The sequence below is a fragment of the Acomys russatus genome, chromosome 22 (genome assembly GCF_903995435.1).
Source record: "Acomys russatus chromosome 22, mAcoRus1.1, whole genome shotgun sequence".
NCBI classification, from domain to species: Eukaryota; Metazoa; Chordata; class Mammalia; order Rodentia; family Muridae; genus Acomys; species Acomys russatus.
In genome coordinates this window covers 12,171,000-12,195,267 of record NC_067158.1, presented here as the reverse complement: position 1 = coordinate 12,195,267, position 24,268 = coordinate 12,171,000, and the positions used below count along the sequence as shown (strand labels likewise).

Below are 24,268 nucleotides of genomic sequence, written 5' to 3'. Positions count from 1 at the left end.
AGATGGTTTGTATAAAGCCTTCAAGTGTGCATACATGTCTGTTTTATGAGTGTGACAGTGTGCGCGCGCACGTGTGTGTGTGTGTGTGTGTGTGCATGCATGCGTGTGAGTGTGTTTGCACGGAGTGTGTGCAGAAGCTGAGTGAGAAGGCGTTTGGGGCCAACTCCACCTCTCACTTCCTGCCAGATTTAGAAGCTATGATCTCATCTTCCTTACTCTTGACAGCCCCTGCTAAGCGGCACTATATTTAGCTGTCCGTGAATCCAGGCTGCTTCGGGACCCTAGGCTCAGTGGGGGCCCAGGGGCTTTGGCCTGCCCTGGTGGCCTCCAGACTGCACAGCCAGGGATGCTTGGCTCTGGTGCTGTTACCATGGTTACCTCATGCCCTCTGGCTGCCCTTGAGCAACAGGCTGCATGGGAACAGGAGGAGCCTTCCTAGTGCCACCTCTCAGCTCTTCCTCCCTCAAACAACAGATGTCCAGGCTGCCAGCCGGGCCTCTGCCCTGTAGGGTCTTTTGGAGTTCGGTTACTTCTCAGCTACCTCTGTGTGGTCCACAAGACTCTGCCTAGAATTATCAGCAGTATAACAGGCTGCACTCCCACTGAATCTACGCTGAGACACCAGTCCCATGGCTTGAGGCAGAGCAGGCTCAAGTTTCAAGTTTCCCCTGTGTGCCCCAGAACAACTTAAACCACCATCTCTCCTCCAGAAACGGAGGCCAGTGGGCCCAGGGGCCCTGATGGCCAACAGATGGCGGCACTTGTTTCAGGAGCTGAGGAGGAAAGAGAATGGAGGGAAGGGGTGTGTGTGTGTGTGTGTGTGTGTGTGTGTGTGTGTGTGTGTGTGTGTGACACATTTATCTCTCAGACTCGCCAACACTTGCCAGGCAGGCAGCTGTAGAGAGAGACTGAGGAGGTGGGTCTGGACAAAAGGCCTAACTATCCTCCTTTCATGCGTCTGGAGCCTCCAGGGTTGCAGCTTCCTAGGTGGTCTGGTAGCACCCCAGCAGGCCCGAGGCCTTGTCAACTTGGAGCTCTGCAGGTTCTAGAAGATGACCCGTACACACCAGGCCTGGGCATGAAAGCTACATAGCAAAGCTCCTGGTAGCAGCCCAACATTTCCCATGGCAGCGACCTCAGTAGAGGCCCAATCCCTGCCCTGAGACTCTGGAGCAGGAGATGGTGCTGGTGTCCACACACCAAAGTGCACCTGCCTGAACACATGCAGTACCTCAGGGGGGCTGGCACAGATCTGACACCTCCAAGGGTGCACCAAGACCCGTTGGTCTTACGCCATTTTCTTTGCCCAGACTTGTGTTTGCAAAGCCCAATTCAAGAATTTTGTGTGTGTGTGTGTGTGTGTGTGTGTGTGTGTGCGCGCGTGCTAAAATTCAATCAATCACCCAGCCACTTACCTGGGCTACAGCTGGGTCTGACTCTCCTGGTCCACATGTGTGCAAAGTACATGCTCATGATGTTGCTTTGTCCGCCTTGGGATGGGCATTTGCTGGATGGAGAGAGAGACAAAGGACAGTAGTATGCGTGGGCAGAGTGTACTACCTGTGTTGTCTGTGGTCTCATGGAGACAGGAATTCATGTATCTCAAGACCTCAGCCATCATGAGGCCAGGGCCAGACATTAAGTCCTCTGGATCCTCTCACCACTGTGTGAGGCCTCAAATCTGGCCCAGGACAGCGGGCGGGGGGGGGCCTTGATGAGGGGGAAACCAGATATTCGCAGACTAGGAAGAATTATGAGGCACAAAGCTGGGTCTGTCGCTGGAAAACCCTGGCTCAAACACCTGTGCTGCCTACTCTGGAAAGACCCGCTTATATCTGAGAAACTCCGTTCTTTCAGAGAACTGGTATAAAGTATTAAATGTCATTGGGTGTGAGCAAGTATGCCCTTGATAAGTTGTCACTCTGGGAAGTGTACAAGGATGGAGGTAAGGGTGAGAATGGTATGGTGGTGGTGATGATGATGATGATGGTGGTGGTGGTGTTGAGACGGTAGCAGTGATGACAATGATGATGGTGATGGTAATATTGGTGGCAGTAATGGCGACGATGTGGCATAGTGATAATGTTGGTAATAGTGATGACAGTGATGGAGATGACGATGGTGGTGGTGATGGTGATGACTGTCGTGGCAGTGATGACAGTGGTGGCAGTGATGACAGTGGTGGCAGTGATGACAGTGGTGGCAGTGACGACAGTGGTGGCAGTGACGACAGTGGTGGCAGTGATGACAGTGGTGGCAGTGATGACAGTGGTGGCAGTGATGACAGTGATGGAGATGACGATGGTGGTGGTGATGGTGATGACTGTCGTGGCAGTGATGACAGTAGTGGCAGTGATGACAGTGGTGGCAGTGATGACAGTGGTGGCAGTGATGACAGTGATGGAGATGACGATGGTGGTGGTGATGGTGATGACTGTCGTGGCAGTGATGACAGTGGTGGCAGTGATGACAGTGGTGGCAGTGATGACAGTGGTGGCAGTGATGACAGTGGCCGTGATGGTACTGATGATGATGGATAATGATGGTGGTGACAGTGATGGAGGTATCAGGATGGCGAGGATCTCCAGGATCCATGACCGTGTGCTTTCCTCATAGGGTCACTGGTGGGGAACTCTTTGAAGACATCGTGGCAAGAGAGTACTACAGCGAGGCGGATGCCAGGTGGGTGCAGAGCCTCACACCGTGATCCCCTTTCCTGACCTCTGGCTCCTTCCTAATTCAGCCCCACAATTGTCCTATGTGCCACTGTCATTTCCATGGCCCCTCAATCCCCACCCATGCTATCCTCTCGGAGCCACCTCGAGCCCCACCCAGCCTGAGCATAGCACTGTACAGGCACAGCTGCTAGAAAAGCTGCCACTGGCTCTCCTCTCGGAGCCCCTGACCTTGTACCCACTTCACTCCAGGCCAATAGGGAGAGGCCGGGGAGACATGAAACCATAGTTCAGGGCCAAGGGGACGTATGTCCTCCAGCCAGGATGCCAGTGAAAGGACTGAATCCTGGGTCCATGGGCGTCTTGTTTGTGGGTGCGTGGAGGTAAATCAATTCTATCAGGCATGGAGTCTGCATAGTTGGGTAGTCTTTCTCTCCAGGCCAGCCTTTGCCGGCAATGGTGGCCCACTGATGACTGTTTATGGCATGGTTTCTGGGAAGCAGACTGAAGGGTTTCAGCTGGGGCAAGGATGGGTCTGTCTCTGGAAGGACTCCTAGGACCCACATCAGGTGCTGCCCTGACTGTGTCTTATCTCGGGGATATCTGTTAGTGGCCACTCCCTGCCTTTTGGGCCCTGTCCACCTTTCTCTCTTGGCCACAGAGATAGATGTGCATTTAAAAAAGAAAGGGTGCCACGGTGGTCCTTCCCAAGCAGTGGAGTTATGGGGGGGGGGCGGGGATTAAATTTTTTTATCTTGTCTATTTTAAAGCTTGTCTTTAATGAATATGTATTACATCTCTAATCGAGAAAATTGATATTATTTCTACAGGAGCTTTATGTGCCTTGATCTGCACTAGCAGCCAGCCTTGCCTTTCACTGCAGGCCTGGCGTCCCTGTGGGAAGCCATGAGCATCCTGGCTCATCGTGGCCTCTTAGATCTTCCCCTGCAGAGCCAGGGAGCAGAGGCCAAGGCACAGAGAAGGACAGGGCAGGACAGGCCTGTGGCCCCAATTCTCAGTCTCAGGAAACTAAGGGCGCTGAGTCCTCTCAAAGGCTTCCTCAGGAAAAAACATTGTGTTTTGCAAAATATCCCAGAAGAGGCCTGTCCTTTGGACTGGAGGAAAATAAAATGTTCCTTTATATTCTACTAATAAGAGAAGCATAACATGAAAGGAAGCCTCTTTCCCTGACCTAAACTGCTGGGTGGGAAATGTCACTAAGCTAGGATGCCATGACCCTTCCAAGTAGCCGGCTGGGGCATCCGGTACTCCCTCTCTCCTTATCAAAGTCTTCCAGCCCTTGGCCCCCTCCATTCTTACAGTTCCATGTGGCATTGGAGTCCCTGTAAACTTTGTTTTCTATGAGGGGGGAGGGGGCAGGGCAGCTTCTACCATTGAGGTCAGAGCACGCAGTCTGCTCTCCTTCCCAGGCCACACCGTGCCTCCAGCCTCAGTCTGACAGCTCCACAGCACCCTCTGGTGGCTGCAAGGTGCCTGGCCTGTATCAGAACCTCCCCACTCCCCATTTCTGGACCCTCCCTGCCTTCTTGCTCTAGGCAATGAAGGAATAGGGTGCCTGGCCCAGAAACACTATCCCCACCCCCATTTCTGGAACCAACCCCCCCCAGCCTCTTTGCTACAGGCAATGGCGAAAACAGGGTGGACAACCCTGCCTAAGACCTGTTGGGTCTAGAAGGGATTGAGACGTGGAGCGGCTGAGCGGCTGAGAGTTCTCACATTCTTAGTTTGTTCAGATCATGGACCTGTAGGTGGGGAGAGGGACGAGGGACGTGCTCTGTGTCCTTGCCAGGCACCCCCATGCCTTTTCACAAGACGGGACTCCCCACTGCTTCCCAGGGAAAACTTATGTGAAGAGTCTCAAGTATTTAGGGTTTTCTGGGCCCAGCCCTGGCCCAGAAGACGTGGGGCCTCTGTCTCGCCACACAAGCCCTTATTCACACTGAGTCCTGAGAAGTGGGGAGAGCACATGAGATAACCCCATGAAGAGGCTGCACCCTGCTTGTATGACAGCCCCCAGTGCCCACAGGACAGCTACTCTATGGCCCAGGCTTCCTTGTCACTGGGCCTGTTCTCAGCACAGAGGAGAGAGAACACACGGCCGGGGCTCGGATCCATGGTGGCCAGTCATGGTGGGCAGCTGCCTGGCTTTTATGCTTCTGCCTTAGGCTTTGGTGCCTCATGGGGGGTGGGGTCGGCGGGAGGGAGGGCCGCTGGCTCACCGCAGGGTGGATCCCAGCACCAACTAGAGTACAGTTTGTGCTCAGGTTAGGAAAAACATACACCGGGGAGATTGGACAACATCTGGACAGACGGTAGTGGAGGAAGCAGATTCCTAAAGCCCAGAGTGAGGGAAACAGACCAGGGTTGCTTTTCCGAACCTGTTTCTAGCCAAGGAAGCTGGAGGTTCCTTTTACAGTGCTACCGGGCTTTTATTTTGGAGCTTGTGTGGGGGAACGTGGAGATGACCACGTTTGGGGGTTTTTTTTTTGTTTTGTTTTGTTTTTTGTTTTTTTTTTTAACAAAACAAGGTAGACAAAGTTCCAAATACTGACACTGATCCTTGCAAGTCTCAGAAGCCAGGCACAGTGGCACACATCCATAGTCCCAGCTACTGTGGCATTGACTTAAGTCCCAGAACCTGGCCAGTGTCCACAACACTGCTTGAATGGTGATCCTGGCCACAGAGTGACTTCTAAGCCAAACATTATGAAAAGTTTTGCCTTGGCCTGACAAACAAAGGTGATGAGTGAGCCAGAGCAGCATGAGAAAAAGGTCCCTAAAGAGAGTTCCCTGGGTGGCCATCTCTAGCTGGGTAAGTGCCCTAGCCTGCCTTCAGGCTAGTCTTGTCACTGTCCTTCATATGGCCCGGCACCGCATTCTCTTGGAAAGCCTTGGCTTGATGACCAACTTACTCCTGAGCACTAGTGACCTCCTCAGGGTGACCGTGACAGCTGTGAGAAGCTTCCACCTGTGTAAGCAATGAACTATGCCAGAAAAGGAAGACCACCAGCCCAGCAGCACAGCCTAGGGCCTTTGGGCACCTTAAGAGGTCTCTTGTACTTTTGGGGGGCCCAGCACCACCAGGAAGGGCACCTCAGGGGACAGGTGGGAGGAACAACACGCACTGGCCACACGCCTGCTGGTCATGCCTTCATGGAGGGTAAGGCCACAGGGCTTGGCCCAGAGCTTTGACTGGACTTAAATGAGCTCTCTGAAGACCAAGCTGGAAGGCACTCACTGGGGACTGTGCCAACCCTAGCCCTCGGCATTCCTTGCAGTGTGTGGAGCGGGCTGGCCCGTGCTGGTGCTGTAGGGGAAAAATAAGGCCCAGTGACCGCAGCTGCGCGTTAATCGATCCTTTGGAAGAACACCCCAGACAGAAACCATCCACGCAGGGCAGGGCAGGTGTGCTGGAGACCTGTAGTCTGTGCCACTTTGTCTTCTCTGAATAAGGCCACAGGACCTGGCTATCCATTTTGTATAGTCTGAGAGGTGCGTTGGCCATTGGGAGAGTCGGGAGCGGCCCTCCGCACTTGGCAGGGCTGGGGGAAGTATTTTGACCTTGTAGCTGCGCCCTCATTGGTTCTGGCTGTGTTTGGCCTGTGGGGAGACTGAGCTCACTTGAGAGGGATTCTGTGCCACGAACACAGTTGATCCCTAACCTGCATGGACCTGAGCACATGGACCCCAAGTGGCAAATGCTTGGCTGTCATGGGGACCAGAAGGAAAGCAAGGATAATGGATGGTATCAGGCAGAATAGGGTGTCATGAGAAATGGCAGGTTCTTATGGTGACACAGTCCCTCCAAAAAACAAAACAAAACAAACAAACAAAACAACAACGACAACAGCAGGAACAGGAGAGGGGTCAAAGGTGAACACTGGGAGGGGGCTGAGAAGGAAGGGGTCTCAAGGCTCCAGAGCAGACAAGAGGCGGTAATCTATTGTACATGGTTTCTTTCTGAACTCGCAAACTTCAGGTTTGTATCCATTGGGATGTGAAGGGTGAGCTTCGTGGGGAGAAAACGTGTAGTGCTGGCCATGTCCACGTGTGGCCAAGCTTGGGGGGGGGTGGGGATGCCGTTTGAGAAGAGTGGCTCTTACACCCCAGGGAAGCCAACCTTTGGTCACCTCGTTGTCCCCAGGGTGTCCCATGAAACTTGTGCCTGGCTCTAGGGCCTACTGGGGCAGCAGGACAGTTGAGGGCAGGCTACAGCACCTCTGTGTACATGGGGCTGGTGGCCCTGAGTCTGATGTGCAGAATGACAGCGAAGGTCTGAGATAGGTATCAAACTAGAAGAAAGCTGGAACAGAGGGGACTCCTGTGCTCAAGCTGTCCCCTGGCTGGAGAGGCACCCTGCCCAGTGGTTCCAGGAAGCTGAGCTAGATGCCCTCGTGTGGGTAAACCTGGGCTGATGGACACCCAGGTGCCATATCTATTAGGAGGAAGATGCAGGCAGCCATGCGCTGCCTCTGCTCCAAAGCAGACAGGCTCGTCTACACAGCATGGTACCCGTGCTCCTACCTGCCCCACCAATTCTGTGTCTCAGCCTCCCCACTCTTGCCCACAGTGTTGCTTACATCTCTGTAAGATCACACTTACTGCTGGCACCTCTGCCCGCAGCTTAGGGTCAGTTTAACCTAAGCCAGCCCTGACGAGGTAAGCTGGAAACCAGAGCGTTTCCCTTCTGAGTCATGGCTGGGGGGGAGGGGGGAGGGTTTCCGTTTCTAAGCAGACGTGGGCCCAGCAGCGGAGGCAGAGCAAGGACTGGAACAGCTGACCTGGGGTTGGGGAAAGACTGACTCCCTTTGTGGCCAGCATCTCCCCCCACCCCCCCCCGCATGCTCCCCTGCATCCTCCTTGTTCCCCAAGGCTGGGGGCCGAACCCCAGTACTCCACAGCACTACTGCGTTCCCTGTGCCTCCTGTTGGTACTTCCCTCCCTGGCCAGCCCAGGACCACTCAACTAACTTGCCTGCTGTTTGCTACAGTCACTGTATCCAGCAGATCCTGGAGGCTGTTCTCCACTGTCACCAAATGGGGGTCGTCCACAGAGACCTCAAGGTGAGTTTCTACCCTGCTCTGTGATAGGGTCTGACACCCACACCTACAAACTGTGTAAAGGAGGGGCGCAGAGTAAGAGGGTGGCGATGTGTGGAAGATGCATGTGCGTAATCTGTGCTTGCTTGGAGGAATGTGAGCGCGTCTGTCTCTGTGAGGGACCATGTGCATATGTGTGTACATAGGGGCATGAGTGTGTGTGCATTAATAGCTGGGTGTGTGCACACATGTGTGTGCACACGTGTGAGATGTAGCTGCACACTTACAACCTGGTACCTCTGTAGCTGGAGGAGCCAGCCTCCTAGATCTATTAACATGTGTTAACTCAGACTCTCACTTTCTAGGCGTCTGCCAAGATGCAGCTCTCGAGGGTCACGGGACAAGGGCAACTGGGGCAGGTGATGAGAGGAGGCGTAGTCTAGCTTGGCCAGCTCCTCTCAGATCTCTCTTTCCAGTTCTCTGATGCCGACAGCTAGACTGTAGACTCTGGGCTCTGTTTAAAAGAAGTTCTGAAGCTGGGCATGGTGGCACACGCCTTTAATCCCAGCACTCGGGAGGCAGAGGCAGGTGGATCTCTGTGAGTTCGAGGCCAGCCTGGTCTACAAAGTGAGTCCAGGACAGGCAAGGCTACACAGAGAAACCCTGTCTCGAAAAACCAACAACAACAAAAACAAAACAGAAACAGAAACAAAAAAGAAAGAAAGAAAAAAGAAAAGAAATTTTGTAGCCCAGTATGGTGGCTCATCTCTTTAATCCCAGTCTCAACCATATTGAGGCAAGAGGCTTATGACTTCCAGGTTAGCCTAGACTACATAGCAACTTTGAGAGAAGCCAAGTCTACATGAGATCCTGCCTTTTCCCTCCCTCCTTCCCTTTTTCCTGTAATCTCTCCTTTTCCAAGGCTTGGTTCAGTGTGATGCTGGATCCACCTGTTTGAGGACCGTGTAGACGCTAGTCCTGCACTGTATGTCTTTAAGGCTGGCCCTCCCCCTGAGCATCAGTGCTGACTGAGGTGATCACTCCTTCCTTAGGCCATAGGCTAGGGGCAGGTCTTTGGAGCTTTTCTGGGGGGGGGGGGTGTCACCAGAGTGGATCTGGAATGTTCCCGGCAGTTCTCCATGGGTCCTTGCTTCCTTCGGTGTCTTTCTTTGTCTTATCTGAGCCAGCCAGGCACAAGACCCCTGAGACAAGGGGGATATGTGTCACCCATTTTATGAGGCGCGGGCATTCCATTCCCAGAGCGTTAGCCTTGAGGCTGAAGCATAGAAGAGGAAGTGTGTGTCTCCAGTTGTGAGCAAGCAAGATCCTTCTTTTGAGAGAATAGAATGTCCCTCCTTTCCTGGAGGAAATCTTGCCGTCTTGATGAGGCAGACCCACAGATGGCACAGCAATAGTTTGTTGTTGTTGGTTTGTTTGTTTTTGAGACAGGACAACCTTGATTGTCCTGGACTTGCTTTGTAGACCAGGCTGGCCTCAAACTCAAGTGACCCACCTGCCTCTGCCTCCCGAGTGCTGGGATTGAAGGCGTGCGCCCCCACGCCCGGCTGGCACAGCGATAGGTTGCTGTGGCACAGTCCAGGCAAGGCAGGAGAGAGCATGGAGAGCTGGTGCATCTTGCATGGTGGTTGTGAAGGAGTCAGAATGCCCCTCGGCCTCTCTGACCAACTGCCACCTCCCTCCAAGGTCCCCGACTTTCTGGCTTTGCACCTCCTAGGGTCCCATTAGCTTGACATGTCTCCTTCACTGTCATTGCCTTTGGGAAGGGGTAGGGGACCTGAGCGAAGCCAAAAGTACTACTGAGGCGGCCACCACCCCTCTTTATTGATTTCCAATGTGGGAGCAGAGAGCTTGGGACTGCTGCCCATGCTCACAATGGCAAAATGGGCAAGGCTAAGCGTGATCCCTGCCTATCATGAACGGGGCAGAGTCCTAGGAGATCTGTAACTTTGGGCTTGCTTACTTTGCACCCACAGCTAGAGCCCTTGGGAAGCTCCAGTCTGCCCCTGGGTACAGAGCTCCCAACTCAGAAAGCCCACATCTTTCTGTGAGGGTGGGCACACTTTGGTTCCAGGAACCACCACTATGCCGTGTAAGGTCTCTGAGATGGATAACAAAAGCAGGCCATGTGGCTGTACGTGCTCCGGCTACAGTATGGTCCCTGGAGTGAGCTGTCTCCTTAGAATGGTGAAGGGTGCCTTGGAGCTTGCCAAGAGGATCTGAGGAGCCAGGAACTTCCTGCTAAGCTCTGAGTGTCCCTGCAGGACAGATCAGGACTCTGTTGTGGTTGGAGGTTAGGCAGAAAGGCCGTGGGAAGCAATAGCAGAGCAGCCTGTCTGGCTGCTTTTTTAGGACAAAGCAAATGTCCCTCCGGCTGAGGCAAGAATGATGCTTCCTAAGGGAGCTTTTCCCACCTGTGGATGCAGATGACCAAGTGACCCATGCCTCCTTTTGTCTCGTGTAGTAGTTAGTGCTGACTGAAACTGGGTGGGCTTGGTGAGCAGGCTATGCCTAGGAGGTAGATGCCCCAGGCTGACCCAGGCATTGTAGCCCCTGGGTGTTTCTCCGTGTTCTCTGAAGTCCACTGCCCAAGCTTCTGAACTCTCCACCACGTCAGAAAGGAGAGAGGCAAGACTGGCCCTCCATCAGTGGGGCCAGCCCTGCAGCCCAGTGGTGGGAATTGTGTGGTTGACTGTGAGGGCGAGCTGCAGGTTTTGTTCCCATTTTTAGGAAGCTGGATATCCAAGTTCAAGCTGAGAGTCAACTTCCCTTTGAATGGCACCCCAGAGAGAGGACTATAAAATATAGATCTAGGACTCAGTTGTGCCCAAGGACCCCCATGTTGGGAGGCAGGCTAGGCCTCCATGTCCAGCGAACTGCTGCCATCTCTGTTTTGTCTCCTGCCCCCATCACAACTGCTCGCGGCGTGAGTGCTGTATCCTGACGGCTGTCTGTCTCCCTGTAGCCTGAGAATCTGCTTCTGGCCAGCAAATGCAAAGGGGCTGCAGTAAAACTGGCAGACTTCGGCCTGGCCATCGAGGTGCAGGGAGACCAGCAGGCATGGTTTGGTGAGTGTCAGGGGGCAGGCAGAGGGCCACTGGCAGCTCCTCACGGCCCTTCACGGTCCCTACCCCTTTCGCAGGATTTGCGGGAACGCCAGGCTACCTGTCCCCCGAGGTCCTTCGGAAGGAGGCATACGGCAAACCTGTGGACATCTGGGCATGTGGTAAGACCTGTGTGTGAGAAGTGGTTGCGTTGCGTGATGGGTGTATGGTAGTGTGTGTGTCCTGGAGTGTGCAGGTGGCTGACTTACCCAGCCCTGAGAGCCATGTATGTGTGTCAGACCTGCCTTTTTTGGGGGGGCTGCCTTAGCAGGAACCTCACACCCTGACTAGATTTACCACTGTGCCCCCAGGCCATTATGTTTGTTTGCCTGTGCTCACTATAGGTCTGTGCCCAGAGCAAGTGAACACCAGGATACAGGGACCAGGGCTTGTCAGACCAAGGGCAAGGTGGCTCCTTAGGTGGGGGGGTCTTCTCTTTCTGGCGGGGGTGTGACAGAGGAGGCTGGCCAGGCTCCCTAGTGAAATAGCAGGGAGATGGGGCTGGGATTAGAGGCTGTTTGTGCCATCCTCCTCGCAGCAGGGAGGGGCAAAGGGACACCGAGGACTGACCCTGGTGCCCTCCAGGGCTATGCTGCTCACCTCCCCATCCACAGGGGTGATCCTGTATATCCTGCTGGTGGGCTACCCACCTTTCTGGGATGAGGACCAACACAAGCTGTACCAGCAGATCAAGGCTGGGGCCTATGATGTGAGTGGGAGACAATGACCACGGTGTGGAGGGTGGGGTCACAGACACACCCTGGGTCTCCCCTCCTCTGCCTGGCCTCTGCCTGGGGAGGAGCTTCATTTCTGCCTCGCCCTGTGCGTCACTTCCTTCTGTAGTTCCCGTCCCCCGAGTGGGACACCGTTACTCCTGAAGCCAAAAACCTCATCAACCAGATGTTGACCATCAACCCTGCCAAGCGTATCACGGCCCACGAGGCCCTGAAGCACCCGTGGGTCTGCGTAAGTCATCCTTGACAACCTCTAGGGGCCAGTTCCTGGTGGGTATAGCCAGGGGCCCCCCAAGATGGCCCCGAGGCTTCGTTCCTTGTGTCTGACCACTCCCTTGGTCGGTGAAGGACAAGACTTGAACTCGGAAATAATTGGGGGACAGCGGGTGGGAACAAGTGCTCCCTCGTGGTTATGGTGGCGGGCAGCATTCAGTATGTGAGGCCTAGAGCGTCACTACCTTGGACCTCTTTCCTAAGCCGCCTCTCTGGGGACAAGGCGGGTATTGCGAAAGCTCCTCACTGCCCTGTGCGGTTCCCTTCTCCCAACAGCAACGCTCCACCGTGGCCTCCATGATGCACAGACAGGAGACTGTGGAATGTCTGAAGAAGTTCAATGCAAGGAGGAAGCTCAAGGTAGGACAGCGCGCAGTCCCCGTTCCCGCCTCCCGCAGGAGTGCCGATGGGACCTGCGGAAGAGGAGGCAGGAGAAGCCCCCAAATACATGCCTGTTTACAAGTCCAAAGCAGAAGCTTCTAGATCCTGAGATAGGCCAGAGGGTCAGGGGTTGGCCCTGGGTGTAAAGCTAGCGGCTTTAGCATCCTGAGGGCAGAAGATGTAACAGCCACCAGAGGAGGTTCAGTCAAGGGCAGAATGGAAGGAAAGCCCTGGTGGGCCCAGTAGGTGAGGGAGTCAGGTGGACGGGCCTGATCCTGACCGTTGCTGTCCAGTCAAGGCCAGGGTTAGGCCTGTGAACCATTGCTTAACTTTCCCCAAAGCCCCGAGGACAGCCCTGACTGCCCTGGGCCTATTAGATGAGTTGGTTCTCAACATGTGGGTCTTGACCAAGGAGCTGTCACCTGGCAGGCCTTCCCGGTCATGCCCACGTCTCAGGAGTCTTGACGCTGTGATTTGTGGGTAGTGTGAGCTTTAACTGTGACTTGCTTTGATGCTGCTGGTAGGGTCTGCATCCCTCACTTCTCCACGAGGCTGGGCTTGCACACTGGGACTGGGGTCTTCTAGCTGGAAGCCAGCAGGAGACAGACACTAACAGGGTGGGCCCCGGCTCTGTTTCTCCTTAGGGAGCTATCCTTACAACTATGCTGGCCACGCGGAATTTCTCAGGTGAGACATTCTTCTCCATGGAAGACACGGTGTCTCAGTGCCACCTTCGTTCTGCAGAAAGCCCCCTCCTCCTTCACCAGCCCTCAGCCCCCTTCCCTCCAGGCTGGTGGGGCTCAGCTTCCATCCTCACCTCTAAGAACCACTGGCCAGAAGGCCTTTTGGCTTCCCTCATTGGGTAGCTACTGAGGTCTGCTATGTCCCCGTCCCGCCTCCTCCCTGTTGTTGGGTCTGTGTCCCTCACCCGACACCCCAATGTCTGTGCTGCCAACACCTGGCCTGCCACCTGTATCTGTCCAAGCATCTGTTGGGCAGCCCTGTGGCCTCCTTGTCCTCAGTACTCTAAGCATTGTGTTCTGTGTTGGAGATTAGCTGAAAGGGTGAGGGATGGGTGAGATCGAAGTCTGTGCACAGGGTAACTTGTGAGTTCCGGCCGAGGCGCCTACCCTGGTTGTTCAGGGTGGACGGTGGGAAAAAGAAGTCTCAAGGGTCTGTTAGAGACCCACGGGGGCCCACCTTGGGAGACAGTGTTGGCCCCAGTGCCCAGACAGCTGTGTCTGTGGCTTCGTCGTCGTCGTCGTCATCGTCGTCATCGTCGTGGTGGTCGTAACACCAAGTGTGCGAGCGTTCATGGCCGTCTCTCCTTGTCCGTGTGCATCTGGCACCCTGCCTCCTGTTACTTTGCTGTGATGCTGTACTGCCGGGAATGGGCACACAGTCACACCAACACTAATGGGACTGTCCTGTCTGCTGTGTGCCCCGCATGCCCCAGAGGGCACAAGAAGCCCCACTGGGGTGTTCTAAGGAGAAAGGAGGCAAATGGTTTTCAGTGCCTATTGGCCCAATCTTGTTTCACCCTCCTGAGAAAGGGATTCTGGCGCCATCCCCCACCTAAACTTTAACTCTAATCTTCTTCTGCTTCCTTTGTCTCTTCTCTTTCCTCACCTTGCCCCCTCCCCACGTCTGTGTCCGCCTCCCTTCCCCCCTCCCCCTCGTCTCTAACCTGGTGCTAACAGTGGGCAGACAGACCACCGCTCCGGCCACAATGTCCACCGCGGCCTCCGGCGCCACCATGGGGCTGGTGGAACAAGGTAGATGTGTCTTGCCCAGTGTCCACCCGCTCCTGCCCATCCCTCCTGTTGGCATGCAGGACCCCCTGCTGCACGCAGCCACTAGCCAGGATCCCCCAGAGCCTCCCCAGAGGCTGACAGTCCCCTGGGAGCTCTGCTCCTGCCACAGTCACATCCCAGCAGAGGCTCCACCCTGGACAATAAGGCTGCCCTTTCACTCCTGTTTCATCATCTGTAAGAGACGAGGCCACATCACACCCCAGACACTTTTGCCCTGAGACCATTGCTCCTGGACCGTGGAAGTCTGAAGACCCAATCCACAGTGACTCTAACCCCACAGGAAGCCATTGACCCTGCTGCTGGAGGGTCTCAGTGCTGGAAGGGGAGCCCTTGGGTCAGGGTTGGGAGATAGGGGTATCATCCCAAGGAGTTGTAGGACCCAAGACCAGTTCTTCCCTGGTAGTTTGTGTTATAGAGTGAAAGTGGGGGTGGTGTCAGTGTCTGGGACTGAAGAGTTCGTTCCAAAGACCTTTGTGACTTGGTTCCAAACTCCCTGAGGGAAGTGGTGGCCTCTGGCAACCTGTTCCTTGGGATGGTATGGGACCCTCTGGGGACGAAGTAACCTTGATCATGGGCTGCGTAGTCACCATTCAAACAGAGAGCTGGCTAGCAGAGGTTAGGGCAGCCGCAGAGCACAAAGGCTCGAGCCAAGCTTCAGTGTCTCCCCCAGCCTTGATGTCAGCTGAGGATAGAGCGCAGGTTCATCGCCTTAGGTCCAGCCCCTCCACGTGCCTGCCTGACTCCACCTCACAACGCCATTGGGACCACAGCAACACTCTGGCCAGCTAGAGGATCCTTCTCCTAGGGGATGCTCAGGTCATCCTAGGCGGGTCTGTTCTGCCCACAGGGGCCCAGTGTGGAGGGTCCCAAGTGTGTATTTTAAAGCCCTTTTGAAGCCCACGAGAGGCTAAGTTTATACACATATATATACATATATATGTGTGTGTGTGTATATATATATATGTATGTACATAAAAAGATAAAGCTAGTGGCTGCCAGGGAGGCCTTGTTGCCAGGGGACAGTGGTGTGAGACAGGTCACCTCTGAGCCACGCTCTGCCTAAGATTTTCACTGCACTGCTCGCCTGCCTGCAAGTGAGCAAGGGCAACCTTGCATGAGGCTGCCTGCATGCTATGGCTCTGTTTCAGGTGCTGAGGGTCACTCCACCCTGGAGGGAGGTCAGTGCATGTCAACGAAGCTCAGCATGGCTGTCCATAGTGACCAGATAGTGGGTGAGGCAGAGCTGAGGGTCGTCCCAGCTACTCCATCTGGTTGGCCCAGCGCAACCACACATTAAGGTGGGGGGGGGGGAGGTCTCCCTTCTCCATGATTCTGTCAGACATTCCAGCGTGGCAGAGCACCTTGGACGGCAGGAAGACCCTTGCTGTAGAGCGTTGTTTGCAGTTTGGCTTCCACCATCCCTCTCCCCAATGAGCAGATACTCACAACAAGGTGCCTTGTGACTGTCAGGCTGGCTCTGGGTTGGAAAGTAACTACTTGACCCGAGGCCTCCTGAGTTGGAGGCACAGGTCTGAAGAGCTCTTGCTCTAACTCTGTGGCATCCAATGGTTGTCTGGTCTGCTTTTTGGCTCCGGCTGCACCTACTAAATCCTTTTGCCGCGAGACAAGCAAGAAGTGGCCCCTCTGCTCCTGGACTGTGGTGTGAGTGGAGTGCGCAGGTTCCTGGGTGCTGTGAACCGTAGTTAGTCCAGGGCAGATGTGAATAGCCTCCAGCAAGCGTATGGTGAGAACTCATGCAATCAAGGAAGCTGGTCCAGGCACCCCCGTGCCGTGTCTAGCGCACACACAGGCTCCCGGCGAGAGGAGCAGGAAGGATGCTGAAATGACACTGATGTCTGCCTGGGTTTTCTAGGTCTGAGCCACAGACATGGCTCATCCGGGTCCAAGTGTAATGTAGCATGCCTTGGAGTAACATGTTCATTCCAAGATAACCCTTGTCCTCTTCTCACAAATAATATCCCCAGGAGCGCAGCTTGGAACTGTGGTTTTGATAGACTTGGGGACTTCCGTGGAACCCTTTTAAGATCAAGAGGACAGTCCTGGGGTGTCTGCAGGCCTAAGCCTTCCAGTGTGTCTTTCCCTGCGAGAACCCTTCAAGGATGTCTGATGGGTACCATAAAACCCCACACCCAAATCTCAGACCTTCACTGGTTTCAACTCAGACTCCGTCAGGGCACATGCTGGGTTGGCTGTGTGGTCCACTCGGCGGTAGGGTCAAGCCTGCCTTCTGCAAACGGCCAGTTGAAATTGCCACCTCTTAGACTTCTTCTCCTCCCCTGGTGCCCAGAAAGCCATAGCAAGTACCGTGAAGACAGGACCATCTTACTTCCTTGGGCTCCAGGGAGGATCCTGTCTCCCAGCCATGCTGGGCCCAAGTCTCCAGTACAGAGCAGGTACCAGGCGGCAGCCTTAGCAGTGCAGGAGCAGGGCCTCACGGCAAGGGATCCCATGCTGCTAGTGCAATGCAGGTGTCTCAAGGGACAACCCCTATGGGAAGATGGAGGAGAGAAAGGACAGCACCCACAGACAAGGCAGAGGGCTATGCTGGGGCAACACTGGCGTGTCTCTCACTCTAGGGAGTGTAGCCAGCCACAGCATCAGAGGGGTTTCCCAGACTTCTCTATTCTGAAATGTGAGGTCAGCATTTCTAGCTAAGGCTAATCTGGGACCAAAGGTCTAGAGAGCCCAAGGCCTGGAAATGGCTTGTGAAGAGCAAGTTCACTTCAGAGAGACCTGCTTGTAACATAATTTTTGAGAAAAATACCAAAACACTGAGTGGGGAAACCAGTGGCCACCACAGCGGTACTCCAAAAAGCCCTTCTTCAGGTTCCAAGATAGTATGTGGCTTCAGGTAGCCATGTCCCCAAGTCCCAGCAAACAAAGCCTGGGGGGGAGGGAGGGGCGGAGCGGCTCAAACTAAATCATCTGTCTGGGGAGAGAGGTGGTCAGCAGGCAGCAGTGGGGTGCAGGTCTGGTCTCTGAAGAGAACCACCTCAGAGCTGCAGGCAGACACAGAGCTCTTCAGAATTCTTACTCAAGAAGGCCGTGGCCTACAAGTTTGCATTTCTGATCGCAACAGTGGCTGTTGTGACAGAAGACTACGTTTGACCATGTTACAACTTAAGACTCAATATGCTGTTTCTAAGTCCTCACCATGCCTGCTGTAGGCAACACAGGTTCCCCTCTACTAGGCAAGAGAGCCTGAGGTCAGGTATGGCAAGCCAGTGTCTAGCTGTATGGGATGTGTGGATAAGGGCCCTGGGGACAGGGGGCTGTGTACCCCACCATTCTCCTTGTGCTGTGCCAGCTGTGGCTGCCTCTAACCTGCTGTGTTGGCGACACGGCCACTTGGCTTTTCTTGGGGAGCGCTAGGCCACGACAGGCTGGCTTTGCTGCCCTGTGTGGTGCCTTTCTAAACCGACACAAATCTTGTTTTTCTCTCTTTTCCTCTCTTCCTTCCTCACTCCCTCCTCTCCTCATCTTTCCTTTTCTATAAGGTAAGCTGACTTTCTCTCTCACTCTCGATTTTGTTGTTGTTGTTTTATAATTCTGTAATTAAAACTCTAAACTCTGAAAGACAGGACAAAGGCCAGATCGTCCTGATCGCTAAGGGGAGTGTTGGAACCAAGGGTTCCATTTCTGGGTCCACGTGTCTGCAGGACTTGTGGGCAAAGAGGCCGGTGTAGGCCCCAGTCACAGCCACCAAGAAGTGGTCCCATGGCAAGGGGCTGCTGGGGCCAAACAGGGGGAGGACAGGGAGGCCAAGTGGTGTAGCCCTGGTACAGAAGTTTGTGGCTCATCAGAAATTGGGCGGGGGGGGGGGGGGGGGTTGGGACAAGTCCTTTGGTGTGACAGCCAGCTTTGGCTCACCATCCTAGTGGGGACACAGGACTGCAGAGGGCAGGGCCAGGTTGAGCATGTCATCTTTCCGTTTGCATCTTGATGCCTACCAATCCTGACCCAGCGCCGTCCTGGGACGCAGAGATGGGGGGTGGGGGGAGACCATCCTGCCTGCGTTTCAGGAGTCATAGGCACAGGACAAGGAGGCTCCTGGGTGCCTTGCAAGGAGCTTGAGAATCATTGAAGATGCTGAGGGCAGGGTGGTCCTGGATGAGGCTCCTTAGGCAGCTTGGCTCATCAACCCTGGAGGCTCCGCTGCTGCAAGGGCCAGGCCAGGCCAGATGCCGAGGCCACATCTGGCTCTGGCTTCAGGCTACTGGACCTCAGGTCCTGGGCTTTACTCCTGAAGAAGAGGGGTGGGGAGGGAAGTGGAGGGAGGGGCAGGGGCTACAGTGGCCCTAGGTCCTAGGAACTCATGAGCCTTCCTTCCTTCCCAACGCAGCAGCCAAGAGTTTACTCAACAAGAAAGCCGATGGAGTCAAGGTGAGGCGCCAGCTAAGCCCTTTGTGGGGGTGCAGGGGAGGATGCTAGAACCTGCAGCTTTGATGCTGACCCCAAGGTTCTAGCATGAGAGACTTGGCTCCGGCCCAGCAGATACCGGAGCGGGGAAGGTACCCTTTCTTCCCTAACAACTCGATATGCCTTTTTTCACAGCCCCAGACAAACAGCACCAAAAACAGCTCGGCCATCACCAGCCCCAAAGGATCCCTCCCTCCTGCCGCCCTGGTACTGAGCCCCCGCCCCTGCCTCATCTTACTGTCAGAGAGACCCTGCAAGGCAGGGTCTGGTGAGACTCTGCCCATCTCTGACCAAACCAATCCCACGTGGAGACAGAACGGAATGGCATGGCATTGGGATGGGGGGTGGGGTGGTGGAGGGAATTCCCAAGAGGAGAGTCCACTGTCAGGGGCCCCAGACCAGGCAGGTGTAAGACTGCTTGGTGGGCCCTTCCCTGGTACCCTGAGGTGCCCCGGTGCTGGAGAGAGAGAGAGAGAGAGAGCTATGGGTTGCCGGTTGTGATAACTTCTGGGCCACCTCGCCTCTAGAAGCTCTAGTGAGAGACAGTCAGGGTGCCACTGAGGAAGGCCAGCAGCCTATGTGGATCCTGTCCTCTTCAAGGACTTCACCTTGTACACCAACCCAGCTTAGAGGGTCCCAGGCTGGGCTCTTCGGGGATTACACCATGAAGGATTGCATCCTGAGTCTAGTCAGGGCACAGCAGGGCCATAGTGGTGTAATGCAGAGGCATGTGGTTTGAAGGAACAGAGCCATATACCATGTTGGTCTGTGGATTACAGAGAGGGTATCTTGGGGAACCCCTGCTGCTGAGGCAGGCTGAGAGTGTCCATGATAGCCCTGATATATCCTTCATTGTTCCTTGAGAAGGTACTGGGCCCCTTGCCCTGGGTGACTTTTGAGCCTCACAGATGGTACTTCCAGACATGTGGAGTTGTGGTCTCAGGCACCACCCTTCTGGACTGTGGGTCTTGGGAGCTTGCTGTCCCACAAGGTCTGGAGTTTGCTGGTAGTATGCTTGGTATCCCCCACAGGCCCTTAGGCAGGTGTTCCCCCATGGGAAATCTGGCTTTGCCAAATCGAGGAGCACAGAAGAGATACTTCCTGGCTAGAGTCGGAGAGTTGCTCAGAGCAGTGGGGCTATGGCAGGAGGGTGCCGGGCATTGTTGGCTCACCTGGCGCCTGGGGTGGCTCATACCGGCCTCACAGCCAGCCCCACCTTGGACCCCTCCCGCCCATCCCATATGCCACCCCAAGCCCCACAACATCTCCAAATCCCGTGCCCACCCCCTATGCTGGGGCAGGAGGCGGGGAGAACTCCCAGAAGCGGAGCCCATAGGCACCCCAGTTTTTCTCAGGCCCCCTGAGCTCCATCTTTTCCAGCCTCTGTCCTGGGCAGACCTGCTGGTTCCATCATGTTGAGCCCACCCAGCGCCATTGCTGACCACCTGCTACCTCCATCCCCACTGGGCCATCTTGCTGACCGCCTCCATGCCTGTCCCTCTGTTCTGCACTCTCTCTGGGCCGACCCTGGTGGCTGCCCACTCCTCTGGCTCCCTGGCTCCCCATCCTCCTCCGGCTTCCTTCTTTCTCACTCTCCCTCTCTCTCTTTCCTTCCTCTGTCTGCCGCCCTCTATAGGAGCCTCAAACCACCGTTATCCATAACCCAGTGGACGGGATTAAGGTACTACACCACCTCACTCCTCACCCTTTCCTTGGGCAAGAGGTACGGGCCCAGGAGGAGGGTGTGGACGGTGACCTGGGAGAAGCGTTTGTGCCTATGATAGAGAGCAGATGTGTAGTGATCTGACCCCAAAGGTAGGGCAGAGCCCACAAGCCTACCTGCCTGGGGCCATGGCGGGACACAGATGACTCCATTGAAGAGAGCTCACACAGTATGTGTCACCGTGTAGCTGGCTCCCAGCAGGCTTCAAGAGTGCCACCTGCTGCAGGCCTTGGGCCAGGTCTGTTTCCCAGGAGGCTCTTCTCTGCTCCTGACTGTTCTTCACCCCCACCCTCCACCCCCCTGGTGTGGCCCCAGCGCTTCCTGCTCCTCTCTGCTCTGCCATCTGCTCCCATCACATCGGCATCATCACCTGGGGCCGGGAGGGGCTGGCGTTCTGTGAGGGGGGAGAGATGGGTAGGTGTCGGGACCATTTACAATATGGCAACTGTGCTGGAGTGGCAGGTCAGACTTACACCCAGGCCTGGCTTCCCTCATGATCCAACAAGGTGACACGGTGGGTACCCCACTTCCTTTGGCTCGAACCTGTGCCTGGCCCTTCTCTATGCCAGGGACTAAGGGCGTCTATATATGCCCACATTTCTAAATACCAAGTGTCTGGTTTCCCCCGACCCAAGTGACTAGTACCCTCCGGGTCCTCATGTCAAGTGAGGTCATATTCCCCTCTGAGGGACTACTAGTCAACCTTCCGGATGAGGGCAAGGCTTGCCCTTATATCTGAAGGCCTCCAGTTTGGGCCCAGACCTAAGTTCAATCAGAGTCCATACCAAAGACCCGCGAGAGATTTCTTTGGCTTCCGGGGAACATGATGGCATGGGGCTGCTCAGAAGTCAGTCGCCACTTGGAGGTTGTAGGAGCTGGCCCTTGCTGAAATTCCAGGCCTAGGAGAGGCAGTGGCATCAGGGAATCTCACTTCCTCTCAGGGAAGGGATCTCTCATCTACGAGCTGCTAACCATACCTTCCTACTGCCCACGTTTCCGGGCCTTCCGTCACTAAAAGTCAGTCACGTCCCTTGTTTTTCCATCTTGGGGTTTCAGAAGGCCTGTTCTCTTCATTGAGTCAGCTAAGTGAAGTCGAGGTCCTGGCTGTTAGAGCCTTGAGGACATATATAGCTAGAACTTTCTTCCCAGTCACTGCCCCCCTGAGGAGTTCCTTCAGGATGAGCCTGTCTTCTGAAATCCTCAGGAGTAGCCAGGATTAGGTCCCACCTAGAACCCAGGCTGGCTTCACCACTGGAGGTGTCCTGCCTGTCCTTGACCACATCCTGACTCCTGTTTCCCCTGTTTCCCCAGGAATCTTCCGACAGCACCAACACAACCATAGAGGATGAAGATGCCAAAGGTACCTTCACAGAGACCTTGCCTGGCCGCGTTGGGTTGGCGTTGGCAGTGGGTGGGCCTTCTTTGATATCTCTGGTCCTGCTGTGCAGGCCATGCTACTGAGGTTCAAGGGCCTAGTGTCAGGGCCTGTCTCGTGCCAGCCAAAGCATATTTGGGACACCACTGCTGGGGTATCTCAGGCATAGCATGTGTGTTCTCCATTCTGGGAGCCAGGAACTCGGTTCTCACAGGGTGTGAAATATGTGGTGAGATCAGATCAGGAGGTTGTTCTTCTCCTAAAGTTCCTACGCTTTGGTTCTGTCCAGCTTTCTCACGATGAGTGGCCAAGGTGGCTGTTTCCTTTGATGGCTCAGGAGCTCCCTCTTGAGGTGGACTTTGGTGCCACACTCTAAGCCCTGTGTTTTCAGAGATGCCACTAGGGCACCTGCCATCAATGAGTAGGCCTCCAGGCCTCTTGCATTTTCTCCACTTCCTGGGATGAGGTCTGACAGCTCCGAGCTGTCTGTGGAGTCCCTAAGATGCCCTTAGGATGCCCCTCCACCCTGCAAGCTCTCGAAGGAGATAGTTTTCCTATTTGCTCCACCCCAGCTGCCATGCTGTCCCCAGGAGTCCCCCACACTTCAGAGTGGAAATTTGCACAGGTCGTTGGTCCTTGAACTTAAGAGAATCCACTCCCCTACAAGCTGCAGTGGGCCCCAGAGGCAGCAGCATGGATGGTACCCATACCTCTCTGACAAAGGCTCTGGCCTTGAGCTGGCCAGTGGGATGCTGAGCTAGAAGGGAGGTGGCTGGGCCTCAGGCTTGCAGGACAGTGGCTGCTCCTCAAGACAGGAGCAGCAAGCCAGCAACAGATGAGGCTGAGAGTAAAGGCAGGGGCCAAATTAGGGGAAGCCTTGGTGATGAAGAACCGAGGTGTTCTTACCTCAGCCACACACCAGAGCCCAGACAGAGCCCAGACAGAGCTGGGGCAGTTGTGAAGCTACTCTGCTCAGCGATGACCACTCCAAAATCCTAGTCTAATCTTTGCCGTGCCTGTCACAGGTCCACAAAATGAGCCCTCCTAATACCTCATGGGGTGGCCCCCAAGAGTGACCACCTCACTTCTGTCCCCTAGGTCCCCGGCAATGGCCTGGGATTCTACACTTGTAGCCTGTTCCACTGCCCTGTGCCTCTTGGCCCTTCCTGTCTTGAGTGTCTACCATCTACTGCTTGTCTCTGTTCTGCCTCAGCCCCCAGGGTCCCTGATGTCCTGAGCTTGGTGAGGAGGGGCTCAGGAGCCCCAGAAGCTGAGGGCCCCCTGTCCTGCCCATCTCCAGGTCCCATTAGTCCCCTTCCTGCCCCGTGTAAGTAGCCTGGGCCCCATTGATGTGGGGATGACTTTGGAGGGCCTGGCAACTCTCTCAGGGGGACATCCAAGTGCCAAGGACTGGACGGGCCTGCGTTCCTGGCCCCAGTTCTATCTCCATGCAACCCCCAGACTGGGGCTCCCCACTGCCCAGTCTGAGGCCTCTATTGGTCCCTGAGGTTGCTGTCCTGGCCTACTTACCTGTTCATGGCCACTAGTCAGTCTCTGGAGGATTTGGCTGTGAACTCTAGGCCTCCAGGGCCCACCCAAGCCTCCCTCTACCCCACCTCTGGAGGCATCTTGCTTCTGAGACCGGCACCAAGTAGGAAGTCGGGTCCCAGATTCCCTTGTGGTAAGAACAGGGACCTTCCACCCCTCTGTCCTGTCGATTCTGTCGTCTCCTCATATGTCTGTCTGCCTTGTGTTTATGTGTGTCTGTTCCACCCAGCCCCCAGGATCTCTGACATCCTGAACTCAGTGAGAAGGGGCTGTGGAACCCCAGAAGCCGAGGGACCCCTATCAGTGGGGCCCCCACCCTGCTTGTCTCCGGTTCTCCTAGGCCCCCTGCCCGCCCCGTGTAAGTAGTAGCTCCTAGGCTTGCTGCCTCTGCTACCTAAGGCTCGCTGAGAATGGCCGGCGTTCAGCTTCCTGTACCCACCATGCACGGCCAAGCTCCTCTGGACCAGGACACCTGACTGGTGTCCAGTCTGGCTGGCCTTTTTCAAGGCACACACACGCTAACCCAGCTGGGCAGTTAACTGGCTTCTCCTTCTGGGCCCAGTGCCTCTGACTCATCTCCTAACCCTATTCCCTTCCTGCACGCCACTCACCTCACCTCATCTCAGGCTCACCCCTGGGTAAGAATTAGCTGGAGCCCGTCAGCCCATCTCAGCCAATTTTCTAGACTTTACCAACGTCACTCAAACCCTGCCCTGTCATGGTCACAGTGCCCATAGAGCTTGTCTCCAGAGTGGCCCTTGGCTCTTGATATGCCATACTCCTGAACACCATTCACCTCAACATTTGAGTGAGGCAGGGGAGGTCAAAGAAAGTGCAAGAATGGGACCCCAGCTAGGGCCGTGTAGATAGAAAACCTTTAAGAGAAGCAAAGCCTGACCTTCCACTGGCCTGGGCTGCCCACATGGGCTAAACTGGTGCTTCCTCCTGAACAGCCCTCCTCCCCTCTGTCCACTCCTCTACCCACCTGTCAGTCACTTGCTAAGTTACTCAAAGGTCAGCCACTTGCAGTGATGGGCTCTGGCTTCTTTGGGGCCAGGTTGCCTCTCCTTGGAGGGCAGCCTCTGCCTTCGGCAGCTTCTAGCTTAGCCCACTAGAAAGGACA

The 24,268-nt window shown here is 55.2% G+C and overlaps 1 protein-coding gene across 4 annotated transcripts in view; it reads left to right on the top strand.

Annotated features, from left to right (window-relative positions):
• Camk2b (calcium/calmodulin dependent protein kinase II beta) overlaps positions 1-24,268 on the top strand; it is an 89,826-nt gene that overhangs the window by 59,763 nt on the left and 5,795 nt on the right. The window contains exons 5-19 of one of the 4 annotated variants that reach the window (XM_051164686.1): positions 2,617-2,682; positions 7,687-7,759; positions 10,719-10,821; positions 10,896-10,979; positions 11,472-11,566; positions 11,701-11,823; positions 12,141-12,224; positions 12,890-12,932; positions 13,946-14,020; positions 18,426-18,463; positions 18,635-18,706; positions 20,136-20,180; positions 21,534-21,582; positions 22,811-22,924; positions 23,375-23,503. In XM_051164686.1, coding sequence (XP_051020643.1) covers positions 2,617-2,682; positions 7,687-7,759; positions 10,719-10,821; positions 10,896-10,979; positions 11,472-11,566; positions 11,701-11,823; positions 12,141-12,224; positions 12,890-12,932; positions 13,946-14,020; positions 18,426-18,463; positions 18,635-18,706; positions 20,136-20,180; positions 21,534-21,582; positions 22,811-22,924; positions 23,375-23,503 — 1,193 coding nt within the window. The remainder of the gene's footprint in view (positions 1-2,616; positions 2,683-7,686; positions 7,760-10,718; positions 10,822-10,895; positions 10,980-11,471; positions 11,567-11,700; positions 11,824-12,140; positions 12,225-12,889; positions 12,933-13,945; positions 14,021-18,425; positions 18,464-18,634; positions 18,707-20,135; positions 20,181-21,533; positions 21,583-22,810; positions 22,925-23,374; positions 23,504-24,268) is intronic. The other 3 variants (XM_051164687.1, XM_051164688.1, XM_051164689.1) reach the window with 3 other exon arrangements.